The sequence below is a fragment of the Saccopteryx leptura genome, chromosome 3 (assembly GCF_036850995.1).
Source record: "Saccopteryx leptura isolate mSacLep1 chromosome 3, mSacLep1_pri_phased_curated, whole genome shotgun sequence".
In the NCBI taxonomy this organism is placed as follows: domain Eukaryota; kingdom Metazoa; phylum Chordata; class Mammalia; order Chiroptera; family Emballonuridae; genus Saccopteryx; species Saccopteryx leptura.
Window position 1 is genome coordinate 363,219,040 of NC_089505.1, and position 15,277 is coordinate 363,234,316.

Consider the following 15,277-nt stretch of genomic DNA (forward strand, 5'->3'; position numbering starts at 1 on the left):
TCAGCTGCAGGGTGGAGTTTCTCCTGATAAAGGCGGGGCCTACACAAAAAACACAGCACCCTCAGCTCAGAGCACCAGCCCAGGAAGTGGTGCTCACATAACATCCGGCCTTGAAAAGCCACATTTCCCTGCAAAGAAACCAGTGACACAGGCACCGTCTCAAAGGTCAATACACAACATTTTGTATTTATGTATACAACTGGGCAACACGCCAGCGTTCTGAGGGCCCTGCACTGACTCTTGGACGTTCTAGAACCCAAAGAGAAGCCATCTGAGCTGTTTGGGATGAGTTATGTGAGTCCAGGGAAGCCTGAGGGGTTTGGGTCCATCTTAGTTTAGAACCAAGATGATCACAAACAGCCTGCAGCTTCCCTGTCCCATTCCCTGGCTCTCCCTCCTGGAGCACCGACATCCTCCCTGAGGGATGTAAACGGGACAGTCCGGAGCAGCAAACGTGCAGCAGCAGAGAAGCACCCTGGTCCTCCTACACCGAGAACAGCCTCTTTTGGGGAAGCAGCAATGTGGGGACCCTGAGAACACACTCCATCTCCCTCCTGAAGCGGGTAGACAGCACCCACGGCCTCCCTCCTGACACACCTCACACAGCAATCTCCTGTGTCTGCGACGTCACGGGGAGCTCTCCATGCCTGGCGTGGTGGCCCAGAGTCAGCGACGTCACTGTACTTAGGATTTCAGGGGAAACTGAGGTGCGAGTGGCAGCACATGTTATTTTCTTCAGAATTCTGCAGTAGTTGATTCTCTCTTCAGGTTAGCCTTGATCACAGGTTTCCATGGAGACCTCTTTTCTGGCCCCTCCGTGCCCTTCCCTGTCTCACTTCTGCTTCTCTGTCTCCCTTCTTCCTGTCCCCGAAGTCCTACAAGTTTCTGTGTGTCGCTTCTGGTGTCTCTCTCTCCCACAGCCCTTCCCTGTCCTTACACAGAGTAAGTCACTTCTCTGAGCCCTCCCTCAACCAGCCAGCCATCAGCCAGCTGCAGTCTCTGGGTTTGGGGTCCACATTTTCTACACAACGTCTCCATTCTACTGCGGGGGTGTCAAGGTTAGTAAGACAGAGTCTCCACTCCACAGTCTTAGCTCTGGTATGGGGACCCTTGTATGGAGAGAGGTAGGTATGGATGGATGATAGATAGATGATAGATAGATAGATAGATAGATAGATAGATAGATAGATAGATAGATAGATGATAAATAGATGATAGATAGATACATAGATAGATAGATGATAGATAGCGAATAGATAGATGATAGTGTAAAACATCTGTCCAGCAAGGCTCTTAATTCTATTCCTTTATCCAATTTCACCACTACAATGAACTCTATTTATTCCCTATCAGTGAATTCATGTTAGAGACACCTCTGGTCATTACTCTCCCTTCCTTCACAAGCCTTCAGTGACTCCCCCCTGGGGCCCTGCCCTGTTAGGAAATGGTTATTTGGAAGCACAGTGAGAAATATGGCCCTCCCTGACTGAGAGGGAGGGACTTGGAAACTGGTGAACTTTCATGACACAGTCACAGCCAGCAGTGGGGAGACTTTTGCTCTTGTTTCAGCTCCTGTGGCCCAGTGGCACTCCTTGAGCTGCTAAGGCCACTTGACCAGTCCCTTACGTAAGAATCCACACATCGCAGATCGCACAACAGCAAGCTCCCAGAAATGAGGGTTCGGGAGGCTCTGGGGTCCTGCCTGGCTGTTCAAATCCTACCCACCTATCAGAGTCCCGTCTCCCTTCCCCGTCCCTGGGAGACTGTGTGAGATTTCTCTCTTCCCCGTTCTCATTAGCCCCAAAGAAGGGGATGCTATGAGAACTGGGATGTATCAGTTTTATTTACAGTATTTCTACTCCCCAGTGTCTAGCCGAGTACCTAGCAAACTGCACCCTTTATAAATATTTATTGATTGAGTGAATGAGGGACAGGGGTAAACTCATTGTTTCTTGCACGTCAGTAGCACTTAATCCAGGACCTTTCACAGAGCATGTGCTCAGGAAGGTTTTTCTGGATTCAATTTACTATTTCAGAACATACAGAAAAGGGTTCCTCTAATCAGATTCTCTTGTTTTGGGCACATTTGAGGTAGCGACTGGATTTGAATTATCTATGTGCCAACATCTTGAAAATGTATAGTTTCTAATCATGACACTGGACTGCTCACAGGTGTGAGGGACTCACGAGAAAACAAGCCGCATTCCACTCCCTACGTCACTCCGTCCCAACCGCGTGCTGCTGGAGCACGTGACAAGGACACTGTGGAAACAAACGTTATCCTTACTTAGGTGTGAATCCTCTCACTCTCCTGTCTACAAGGAGAAATGAGGGCCATGTGTGCTCATCCCTCCCCCACTCCAGGCTAACGCAGCTCCCGTGGGGTCTTCCCACCTGGATACCCCTCCCCCCAACACCAGGTGGCCATCGGGGCTCAGCTTCCAGCTGTTTCTCTGCTGCTTGGGAAAACCCAGTGGATTTTAATGTCATTGAGCAATTCTGCTCCAACACTCCTGTTGTGAATTGACCAAAGCTCTGGTTGCTAGGCAACCATGACAATAGCAGAAGAATATCCAAAATATCTCCAAATATCACTTGAATCAAGTACACTTGCTCCCTTACTGTGTGACTGGGTGGAGAGCACCCTTACTCATCTTAGAGAGGGGATCCCCTCCTTCTTACTCTAGGACACTGCTGTACAAAGTCTCAAGGAAGCTGTAGGGATCTCTCACTCTTTCCAGAGTCCCAGTGAAGAAACAGAGAGGGATGTTTCAGTGCTGGGATTCTGGGCAAGTAGTGGGCGCTCAGTAAGTATTTGTTGTATGAATGAATGAATGAATGAACAAAAGGACAGATAATGATTAAACGAGTAAGTGAATATGTACACACTAGGACCTGCTTTTGCAACCTCTGGGATTCATGATGGATAAAACAAAGACGATCTCTATGCAGTGGTTTTAAAATAAATCTGTAAGTTTTCCTTCATTCAAAAGCTAAAACGTGAGTGGGAATTGGGCTCAGTGATAACATCTCACAAATACAATTTGGCAGAATTCACCGTGTGTGACTACATCATAAGAGACATCGACGCTTTCCCCTCCCTCTCCTACACTCTATGTCCCCCTTTCTCTCTCATCATTCACTCTGGGGGGAGCTACTGCCATGTCATGAGGACACTCAAACCATCTGTGAATAAGGAACTGACTGACGCCCCCGCCAACAGCCATGTCAGAGAACCAAACTCAAACAGATTCTCCAGTTTCCGGTCAGTCTTCTGACGACTGTGGCCTCTGCCAACGTCAGACTGCAGTCCCATGAGAAACTCTCATCTGGCACCACATTTATTTTAAAATGTGGCCATTCCCCAGGTCTGGACCCCGAGGAACAGTGCAATGTAAATCAAATGTTTGCTGTTTGAATTCACATTTGGGGGTGATTTGTTATGTAATAGATAACAATCTTCTTCCACCTTTGTCGAGATGACAGCTATTAACATTACACGTGAGGGTGTCTGTTCACTCTTGCATACCCAGAGCCTCGCATCTTGTGTGCACTCAGTGATCAACGGTGTCAGCTCATTCAATGACAGGTTGGCCACCAATCTTATATGGACACCTCTATGTACATACAGTCTTACCCAGAAACAGAGGCATAATTCATCAGTAAAAAATAAATAAATAGGCCCTGTCCGGTTGGCTCAGCGGTAGAGCGTCGGCCTGGCGTGCGGGGGACCCAGGTTCGATTCCCAGCCAGGGCACATGGGAGAGGCGCCCATTTGCTTCTTCACCCCCCCCCCTCCTTTCTCTCTGTCTCTCTCTTCCCCTTCCGCAGCCGAGGCTCCATTGGAGCAAAGATGGCCCGGGCGCCGGGGATGGCTCCTTGGCCTCTGCCCCAGGCGCTGGAGTGGCTCTGGCCGCCGCAGAGCGACGCCCCGGAGGGGCAGAGCATTGCTGCCTGGTGGGCAGAGCGTCGCCCCTGGTGGGCGTGCCGGGTGGATCCCGGTCGGGCGCATGCGGGAGTCTGTCTGGCTGTCTCTCCCGTTTCCAGCTTCAGAAAAATACAAAAAAGGGGGAAAAAATAAATAAAAATAAATAAAAGATGGATACTTTTTAACAAAGAACCATTGGCCAGCAGAATTGTCAAAATACTAACCATTAAGAATTATCAAAAAAGTGCTGTTAGAATGTGCATAACTGGTTTCTCTTACTGGGGTGGGAGAGCCACCTCTAAAAGGAACACAAGGCCTTGGTGTCCCCAAAGTAGGACAATGGAGAAAGGGACAGGCTGAGAAGGCCCAGCTTAGGGCAACTGAAGACTCATCTCTCATTAGGGGAAGAAATTAAAGAGGGAGGAGAGGAGAAATGGGGGAGGGGAGGCAGGAGAGCAGAGACTGGAGAGAGGAGACTGCCTTTCACCACCAGGCTTCCTGCTGTGACAGTGCTGCCACCTCCTGGTATAAACTGGAAATTCAGGAGAAAATATTACCTATCATTTCCAATCAATAGATGAACTACATGGATGTGATCCTACATACATATCAATAGAGTTCATATATGCGTATATTTATATCACCTAGGTATTCCTGACATCTACTTAACTAGAATTAAATAGATCCACTTTTCAAGCTCCTACCTTTTAAAACATACCACGGAGGGCCTGGACAATGAGAGAAACTGCTTCAGTGTTCTCCCTACGTCCATGCGTGCCTCCTCCCATCCTTCCCCCACCCAGCAGCCAGTCTCCTGCCCTTTGTGACAACATGGAAAAACTTAAAAGACTTCTGATAAGTGAAATATGTCAAACAGACAATAATAAACTCTGTGTATCACTTAAATGTGGAATATAAATGAACCCACAGACTCATAAAGACACTGAGAACAGCTTGCAAGTATTAACAAAAGACAGGACCAGTACTGACGCTGGCCTCACTGGATGGACTCTGTGACCTTCCCACCAGGGGGCGCTGAGGCCTCAGCCAGATGCTGCAGAATGCAGAGGGCCCCATACAGGGCGCACAGGGGCTCCTTGGCTTCCGGCTCCCAGGCTGACGTGGGGCTGTTCAGCTCCATCTTCAGGCCACACTCGGCCAGCAGGCCATAGGTTATGGACAAACTCTCCCCCTGGAGCGGGGCCAGGAGCTCGGGGTTGAGGGTGAAGGGGACACTCCCAGAGCATAGGAAGTTGGGCTCCAGGATGCTTCGCACCTTGAAGAAACAGTGACACATGTGACAGGTCATCCTCTGAGGTCAGAAAGAGAGGAACTTCCGTCCCAAGAGCCAGGGGTCATGCAGGGACACTACAAGGGCAGGAGCTTTGGAGTCACGTCCTGGTCTTGCCTTGGGATCAGTGTGACACGAACATGTTACTGGAAACCCTTGAGCACTGTTCCCTCAGCCACTAGATAGTGACACTAACATTTAATTGTGTTTGAAATTGTATACGTGTACTCTCATGTATACACATATGTCTATACGTACACGTGTACTTAGATATTCATACCTGGAGAGCGAGTACATATAATTTGCACATGGTAACCATGTGAGTAGAACAGGGCTACAACTCACATTCCATGAGTCCCCAAACCTGTATTCTCACACAGCTATTTTAGGCCTGAACTTAGGGTCGTCTGCAGGGGTCACCACGGAAACTCAGACCTTCCCAAGGTAGACGCATGCGCACTGGCCGGCTCTAGAGGGAGACACAGCCCTGATTTCCCGGGAGGCCACAGGGGTCTCGGCTCCCTCCCAGCAGACACCTCAGTCCTCCCGCTTCTCTCAGAATCACTCTTCCCTCTGGTTCCCTCCCCTCTTCCCGGGACGCTGCCCTGGGGAATCTCACCAGGTCCCGCTGCTAGAAGAGGATCTCCTTCTCCATGGAATAGGCCAGCTGGAAGGAGACGGGTCCTCAGTGACCAGAGTCCTCAGGAAGTCCTGCTGTCAGAGCTGGGGAATCCCTCATCCACACGGTCCAGGGGCTCAGTCAGGGTGGGGTGGGAGCACGTGGATATACGGTGGAGCAGGAAGATTCTGGATGGTTTTTTATGACAGGCACATGGGGAGTTTATAGACGAGCTGTTGGTAGGTGGCTGCAGGGCTGATTGAAGATACAGGTCTGGGAGGGGCTGGGAGGGGTTTGACGCACTGAGGGCAGATTTTATCCCCATTTCTTTTTACTTTCTTCTTTCTTATTTTTTTTTCTCTTTTCTTAAGTGAGAGGAGGGAGAATAATGAGGCAGACTCCTGCATGCACCCCGACAGGGATCCTCCCAGCAGTCCTATCTGGGACCTGTACCCCAGTACTTAGATATTTTTAGCGTTGAGGTTGATCCGCTGGGACCAACCAAGCTATCATTAATGCCAGTGCCACACTTGAACCAATGGAGCCACTGGCTGCAGGAGGGGAACAGGGTAAGAAGGGGAAGAGGGAGGTGAAGTAGTAAATGGTCACATCTCCTGTGTGCGCTGACCAGGATCGAACCCAGGACGCCCATTAACCAGGCCAACGCTCTATCCTACAGCCCCCGGTCCAGGGGCCACAACTCCATTTTTGTTTTGAGACTCAACTCTGGTTCCACTTAAGGCCCTCCTGGGGTTGGCGCCCTGGGAAACAGCCCAGTGGGATACTGAGACCCTAACCATGCTTTTCAAAGGAGGAGGTGACTGAGCCTCCAGTGTGGGTTTTCCCATTACCTTTGGGGCGAAGTCAAGTCTCTTTCAAGGTTTCTAAGATGTTATATCATCTGACATTTACTCACCTCCAAACCTCAGCTCTGTCCCCTTCATCCTGGCTCACTAAGCTCCACCTCCCTGATTCCTGCTGCTCCTGAAAATGCCAAGCTCCGCCCCATCCCAGGGCTTAAACCCTCACCTGGACCACCTTCCTCTTGATCTTTGAGCCCTTTATTCTCAGGACAGAGTTCAGCCTTCAGCTCCACAGGGACCCAAACAGAGTCCCTTCCATCCAGCCCTCCTGCTCAAACCCGTTAACGACCTTCGGAGCTCTGTCACCACATGTAACTACCTTCAGGGGAAACGCATAACCTGCCCAAATCCATTTGGGGGGCAGAGGGGAAGGGGGAGGGGGTGGGGCACAAAGAAAACTAGGGGGTGCAAAGGGGAGCAACGGGAATGGACAGAGACCTTTCATGAGGCATGGGGGCATGATGCTGGGGGGACAGAGACCTTGCATGCGGCATTGGGGGGGCACGATGCTGGGGGGACAGAGACCTTGCATGGGGCATGGGGACACAATGCTGGGGGGACAGAGACCTTGCATGGGGCATGGGGGGGCACAATGCTGGGGGGACAGAGACCTTGCATGGGGCATGGGGACACAATGCTGGGGGGACAGAGACCTTGCATGGGGCATGGGGGGGCACGATGCTGGGGGGACAGAGACCTTGCATGGGGCATGGGGGGCTCAATACTGGGGGGACAGAGACCTTGCATGGGACAGAGACCTTGCATGGGACAGAGACCTTGCATGGGGCATGGGGGGGCACAATGCTGGAGGGACAGAGACCTTGCATGGGGCATGGGGACACAATGCTGGGGGGACAGAGACCTTGCATGGGGCATGGGGGGCACAATGCTGGGGGACAGAGACCTTGCATGGGGCATGGGGAGCTCAATGCTGGGTGGACAGAGACCTTGCATGGGGCATGGGGGCATGATGCTGGAGGGACAGAGACCTTGCATGGGGAATGGGGGACACGATGCTGGGGGGACAGAGACCTTGCATGGAGCATGGGGGGCACGATGCTGGGGGGACAGAGACCTTGCAGGGGACATGGGGAGCTCAATGCTGGGTGGACAGAGACCTTGCATGGGGCATGGGGGCATGATGCTGGAGGGACAGAGACCTTGCATGGGGCATGGGGGCACGATGCTGGGGGGACAGAGACCTTGCATGGGGCATGGGGACACAATGCTGGGGAGACAGAGACCTTGCATGGGGCATAGGGGGCACGATGCTGGGAGGACAGAGACCTTGCATGGGGCATGGGGGGACACAATGCTGGGGGAACAGAGACCTTGCATGGGGCATGGGGGACACAATGCTGGGGGGACAGAGACCTTGCATGGGGCATGGGGGGGCACGATGCTGGGGGGACAGAGACCTTGCATGGGGCATGGGGGGCACAATGCTGGGAGGACACAGACCTTGCATGGGGCATGGGGGGACACAATGCTGGGGGAACAGAGACCTTGCATGGGGCATGGGGGGCATGATGCTGGGGGAGACCTTGCATGGGGCATGGGGGGGCACGATGCTGGGGGGACAGAGACCTTGCGTGGGGCATGGGGACACAATGCTGGCGGAACAGAGACCTTGCATGGGGCATGGGGGACACGATTCTGGGGCGAAGGGTGATATATTGAGCGAGACACTTGAAACCATATCAACACAACTTTAAAATAATAATTTAAAAAAATAAAAAAAGGAACCACTAAGAGCTATCAGAAAAGTGCTGTTAGAATTAGCATAACTGGTTTCTCATACTGAAGGGGGAGGCACTTCTAGAGGGAACACAAGGCCTTGCTGTCCTCAGGGTGAGGACGGTGGACAGAGGGACAGCACAGGGGGGCTGAGGACTCGACCCCACTTGGGGACTCCTGATGTCTTCCTGAAGCAAAGTCGTCAGAGGGATCCACGCGGACAAAGGCTGAGGAGCCACGGAGCCACTTCACCCGCAGGTGTGGTAAGGTACCAAAGGCTACAGAATCAATATTAGTATTTTAGGAGGCTTGGAGAACATTTTTATTAATTTGGGTTAAGGTGTGCAGAGAAATTGTGAGAATAGTCTCTGTATGTGTGATTGGCATAACCAGGATGGCCCTTGGCATTGTATTGTAAATGCAAAGGGAAGGAAAACATGAATTCCCTGACATTCCACCACACCTGTGGGGAAAGGAGTGAATGGCTAGCCAGGTGCAGGAAGAGAAAAGCCAAAATAAACCTTTTCTTATAACTATGAGCCATTTGCGAGCATTTGTCCCCACAGAAAATACCTCTCTTATGTAAATGCATGTGGTTAATACGTCTGACTCTGGACAGAGAGATGGGGGATGAACACTAGAAAATATAGGAAGGCCTTTTAATATGTAAAGAGATATCTTTCTACCATTGTGTTGATTTGTAAATTTTGTTTTCTCCAAAAGGATGTATGGCTTGCAAATTGAACATGGTCCTGTCATGTTAAAGGACATATGACTATAACCAATAGTGGTAAAGGGCTCCTAATTACAATTTTTGCTTCTGTACTTCCCACTTACAAAACTATAAAAACTAAGTAGAATAAAGGGCCTGCGCGCTCTCCTTCAGAGTTCTGTCAGAGTAGCCGCCGCTTGGCCAAGCTAGACAATAAAGCTTTGATGTGCAACCGACGGACCTTGTTCCTGTCTTCAATGTACGGGTCCCTCCGAATTAGGCTTAACAAGGCCAGCTGGATAAGTAACACTTCAGTCCGCTTCTGACCCAGCTGCCAGGCTGGTGCCTCCTCCTGTCCTGCCCTCAGCTCACCTGAGACAAGTGGGAGCCCCCTCTCCGCTCTCCCCACCTCCTTAGAAACAAGAGAAGGTGAGTGATGTCAGCAAATCACTGTCTTGTTCCCTCTGTGACAACCGGGGCCAGACATATTAGAAGCCAGTCTCAGACACCTGAGGGCTTACTGTCTTCAAACACAAAGACCCGCTCATGCGTGCTCTTCTCAAAATGCACCCAGGAGTGTGTGCTCTGCCACAGGCTGTGCCATCGGTCAGGACAGCAGCACCCAGCCTCAGAGCCCCAGTGACCAGAGGGACGGGGCCCTTTGAAATACGCTCCATTGCCAAAAAGTCACTGAAAATTAACATAGTGATGTCAACGTCCCCGACCAGAGACCCAGTCTCCTCACCCCTGCTTGTGAGGCTTCCCGTGGGCACGGCAGCGGGCACAGCGCAGGGTCCTAAAGCTTCGTGTTCCCGTGTCCTTAGTTCAGTTCGTGCAGGAGCAGCTTACTGAGTATCAGGTATGTGTTAGGCACTGGGGTAGCTTCTTTAGAGACGGCATTTAATTTGATCCAATAACAACCCACTGAAATGAGAAAAGGAAGCTCAGAGATGGCATTCTGCACCAGAGGTCACACAGCCAGCCATCTGTCAGGGCCAAACCCCGTGCTGAGCAGCTCACAAAGGTCTTCGTGAAGTGAGCTTTGTTTTGTCCAATGCAAGGGATCCCAACAGGTCACCACCCTCACTGTCCTATGTGCTGACCAAGGTTCCAATATTATGCACCAGTTCAGTAGTTACTTGGCTGAATTTACGTAGAAACGATATCCCTCTGCTCATGCACAGACATTCAGAACTCTTCGTCATCCTGTGCCTCTGTCAGCACAGGGCAGTCCGACTCATCACAGATCCCGTAATGATCCCGGCAGAAGCGGTGGGCATTTTACCAGTGAGAGCTTTTCTGAAACCCTGGCAGTAGCTCCACGCTCCCCCAGGATTCAGGTCTTCTGTCAATGTGAAAAGGAAACTTCCAAACCAGTAGAAATTTTTATGAGTTTATTTGAGCCAAACTGTCGATGATTTCCATGAAACAGAGTCTCTAAGGATTGAGAAAATGCTCCAATAAATGGCGGTTTCACCACTTATTTATACATTGGAATCAAAGGGAAAGACTTAAGGGAGTTACATAAAATTGATTGGTGATAGATTAGGAAGGCAGGAGAAGGCACAGTGGGGAAATCTCTGGAATTGGATAAAAGTAAAAATGGACATGCTGGCCTGACCAGGCGGTGGTGCAGTGGATAGAGCGTCAGCCTGGGATGCACAGGACCCAGGTTCAAGACCTCGAGGTCTCCAGCTTGAGCGCGGGCTCATCTGGTTTGAGCAAGGCTCACCAGCTTGGACCCAGGGTCCCTGTCTCGAGCAAGGGGTTACTCGGTCTGCTGAAGGCCCACGGTCATGGCACATATGAGAAAGCAATCAATGAACAACTAAGATGTCACAACGAAAAACTGATGATTGATGCTTCTCATCTCTCTTTGTTCCTGTCTGTCTGTCCCTGTCTATCCCTTTCTCTGATTCTTTCTCTGTCTAGGTTAAAAAAAAAAAAAGAGAGAGAAAGAAAAAATGGACATGCTGAAACCTCTTTTACTTTGGGAGGCATAAGATAGTTGAATTAATTAACATAATAATAACAGTGAAGCCCTTTGTGGTTCCTGCTCTGGTGGGAAGCCTGCCCTCAGGGGGCAGAAAGAGAGGATCACCCCTACACTTCACAGGCATGTGATCAGTACATTATTGTATATGCAAAGGCAGCAGACAGGCTTCAAAGCAAGCACTGACCTTTGTTCAGATAGAGAATACCTCCCTAGGACATGACTACCCACCATAAACCACTTTTAATTAAAAAGTTTCCATTTCAGACCATCCTGTGTGGTCACTTTAGGTCCCTGAGTTTGTAAGGACACCATGCAGGCTCCCCTGAGCTTGTCACGTTCTCCACACCTACCAGAGCTCTTTAAGGGAATCACTTAATACAATGAATGCTGTGTTTAAAAGGAAGCTTCTAAAAAATATAAAAAGAAGCCAGTGTTGAGTCCTCTGCGCACAGACCCATTTCTCCCAGCCTCCTCCAGGGAGGAAACCCAAGAGGGAGGAAGGAGTTGGGAGAGGGGAGGCAGGAGAGCAGAGACAGGAGAGAGGAGACTGCCTTTCACCACCAAGCTTCCTGCTGTGACACTGCTGCCACCTTCTGGTACAAAGTGGAAATTCAGAAGAAAAAATTGCCTATCAACGTTGTTCAATAGATGGACCACATAGATGTGATCCCACTAGAATTAAGTATATCAACTTTCAAGCTCCTACCTTTTAAAATATACCACAAAGGGCCTGGACAATGAGAGCAACTCCATCAATGTTCTCCCTATGTCCATGCGTGCCTCCCTTTCATCCTTCCCCCACCCAGCAGCCAGTCCGGGAACATACAGAAAAACTTTGAAGGCCTTATGCCGGGGTCTCCAAACTTTTTACACAGGGGGCCAGTTCACTGTCCCTCAGACCGTTGGAGGTCCGGACTATAAAAAAACACTATGAACAAATCCCTATGCACAGTGCACATATCTTATTTTAAAGTAAAAAAACAAAACGGGAACAAATACAATATTTAAAATAAAGAACAAGTAAATTTAAATCAACAATCTGACCAGTGTTTCAATAGAAACTATGGGCCTGCTTTTGGCTAATGAGATGGTCAATGTCCAGTTCCATATTTGTCACTGCTAGCCGTAACAAGTGATATGACATGCTTCAGGAGCCGTGCCGCATGTGTCCCGTGTCACCGGAAGTAGTACTGTACGTGAGCGACACTGCACTTTGCGGCGCCGCCACATACAGTACTCCGCATCCTGTGCTCCTCCCACTGACCACCAATGAAAGAGGTGCCCCTTCCAGAAGTGTGGCGGGGGCTGGATAAATGGCCTCAGGGGGCCTCATGCAGCCCGCGGGCCGTAGTTTGGGGACCCCTGCCTTATGCTAAGTAAATAAGTCAAACAGACAAACAGAAAGTCTGTATATGACTATTAAGTAAAATCTCAAAATGTCAACAAACTCATACAGATATGAACAGAGAACACTTTGGAAGTGTTGACAACAAAAGACAGAACCAGGACTGACAGGGGTCTCACTGGGCAGACTCCCCTGCCTGCCCACCAGGGGGCGCACAGGACACGACCAGATGCTGCAGAATGCAGAGGGCCCCATACAGGGCGCACAGGGGCTCCTTGGCTTCCGGCTCCCAGGCTGACGTGGGGCTGTTCAGCTCCATCTTCAGGCCACACTCGGCCAGCAGGCCATAGGTTATGGACAAACTCTCCCCCTGGAGCGGGGCCAGGAGCTCGGGGTTGAGGGTGAAGGGGACGCTCCCAGAGCATAGGAAGTTGGGCTCCAGGATGCTCCGCACCTTGAAGAAACAGTGTCACATGTGACAGGTCAGTCTCTGAGGTCAGGAAGAGAGAACCTTAGGTCCAAGAGCCAGGGGTCATGCAGGGACACTACAGAGACAGGAGCTTCAGAGTTACGTCCTGGTCCTGCACTGTGATCACTGTGACCACAGACATGGACATAATATCGGAAATCCTTGAGTACTGGTCCCTCAGCACCTAGCAGTGACACTAACATTTACCCTGCAGAACACAGTGTGCTTGGTATTGTACATGTGTGCTCTCGTGTGCAACATGCACATGTATACACATATGTCTATACATACATGTGCACTTAGATTTTTGTACCAGGAGAGTGAGTACATGCAATTTGCACATGGTAACAATGTGAATAAAGCAGGGGTATAGCTCACATCCTGTGAACCCCCCAAACCTGTATTCTTATACAGCTGTTTTAGAACTGAAGAGGCCCAGTGCCCGAGTTCGCATGGAAACTGAGACCTTACCGAGGTAGACGCATGCGCACTGACCGGCTCTAGAGGGAGACACAGCCCAGACTTCCCGGGGCCACACGGGGCCTCGGCTCCCTCCCAGCAGACACCTCAGTCCTCCCGCTTCTCTCAGAATCACTCTTCCCTCTGCTTCCCTCCCCTCTTCCCGGGACACTACCCTGGGGAATCTCACCAGGTCCCGCTGCTGGGAGAGGATCTCCTTCTCCACGGAATAGGCCAGCAGACCGTGTTGGATGTCACTCAGCACTGGGGACAGGGGGACATTTGGGGAAAGAGTCAGATGACCCTCTCCCTACATGAACTGAGAGACCCTTAAGAGGCAAACTCCAAGGCAGAGGAGTAAAATGCGCTAGACTTAAAAGTCCAGTTCCTGCCCTGGAAAGTCCTCCTGCTCCTGGGATGGTGCCCAGGACACCACAGAGCACGGGCAGAGGGTGGGTCCTGGGCCGCAGCCTGGGTGCATCACCCCAGTGGTATGCTGGGGGGAGCTGGGACGGTTTCCCCCGACCTCAGGCCTGTGTCACATGGCAAGTTTGTCCCCTGAGCCCTCCTGACCTGGGACAGGAGTGTGCTGTGAGGGTGAAAGGTCACAACGTTTGAAGGGTTTACATGAGGTGGCATCTAATGCCGCCCTTTTGGGGGCCTGGGGGACCAACCATGTGACTCCCACATTTTTCCTCCAGCTCATACTCACCCATTATAGCTTCAAGCAGGTAAAGGATGAGGTCCTCTGACTTGCCCCAGGGATAGTCTGAATTCTTTTTAAGTTCATTTAGGATGATGCCACCAGGGCCACTCAAATGACCGAAAGGTGCCTGTTCAAGCTATGGGAGACAAGTATTATTAATGATGACAATAATAATATATTGTAATTCTGGGTGTATAAGTGATTAACCAAGGTGTGGGGGGCTATGGCTCTATGCACATCCAGGGGATACAGATCACCCTCAGTCTGTAGGGCGGCACTCCCCACCCTGATCATGGCACATAGGGACATAGTCCCCGATCGTAGACATCTGTAACCCCCTAAGATTACCCCATCCTCTCTTCCCCATACATCCCAGCAGCCAGATCTCCACAAAACCCCCCGTTTACAACTTTGATCACCCTCAGGTGGCAGTGGGACCCCTCACCATGTCCATGAGGTCCTGAAGAGCCTCTCGGTCCCCAAGCATGACCCGGATGTTGGAGAACACAGTGTCTTGAGCGTCCTTTGAGAGCTGAGCCCCTTTTATTATCTGGGAAACCTCTTCTTGTAGGTGCTTGAAATCTGCCCTCGGGCATTAATGCCAACCAGAAAGCAGAGACAATCCTTAGATTAGAACACCTTTCCCAACAACACGAGCAAAATGCCCCTTCCCTTTAAGCCTCTGACTCAAAGCATCTCTGCAGATGGCACGTTGGAGCTCTGGGGTGGAGCTGTCGTGATTGGCTGGAGACACGGAACATCTCAGCTGAGTGAGTGGGGGGGGGGGTGCAGGAGGAGAGAGGGGGCTCTGGGAAGGGCTCACGAGAACAAAGAGAAACCAAACAGGTGCTCATTTCTGGGACACGTCTGAAACACTAAGGACTCTATGGGATGGCAGAGGTGAGAATGCAAGAGAGTGCAGAATGGACTAGAACATGAGGCTATAAAAACATTTATATAAATTTAAAAATATAAAAAGCTTGATACTCCATGTAATTGTGCCTATATCTTCAAGATCTATAAAGAAGTAAGCAAAAAATGGACACTGTGGGCTCTCTCCTTCTGCTAGGACACGGGAGGAGGCCCCCTGTGAATTGCGGACACTGAGAAGTCACTAGAAGGGACGCACCAGGGAGGCAGGATTCCCGTTTG

The 15,277-nt window shown here is 50.7% G+C and overlaps 1 protein-coding gene across 4 annotated transcripts in view; it reads right to left on the bottom strand.

The window, feature by feature from the left end:
- Nucleotides 1–4,897: 4,897 nt before the first annotated feature.
- The window catches only part of LOC136401374 (gasdermin-C-like), a 26,451-nt gene continuing 16,071 nt past the window's right edge, over nucleotides 4,898–15,277 (bottom strand). For 3 of the 4 annotated variants that reach the window (XM_066379505.1, XM_066379504.1, XM_066379507.1), the window contains 4 exons: nucleotides 14,571–14,707; nucleotides 14,132–14,261; nucleotides 13,610–13,683; nucleotides 12,556–12,945 (listed from right to left, as the gene is read on the bottom strand). In XM_066379505.1, the coding sequence (XP_066235602.1) occupies nucleotides 12,667–12,945; nucleotides 13,610–13,683; nucleotides 14,132–14,261; nucleotides 14,571–14,707 (620 nt within the window). In that variant the 3' untranslated portion in view covers nucleotides 12,556–12,666. Of the gene's footprint in view, nucleotides 5,205–12,555; nucleotides 12,946–13,609; nucleotides 13,684–14,131; nucleotides 14,262–14,570; nucleotides 14,708–15,277 lie in introns of those variants that run through there. The other variant, XM_066379508.1, reaches the window with a different exon arrangement.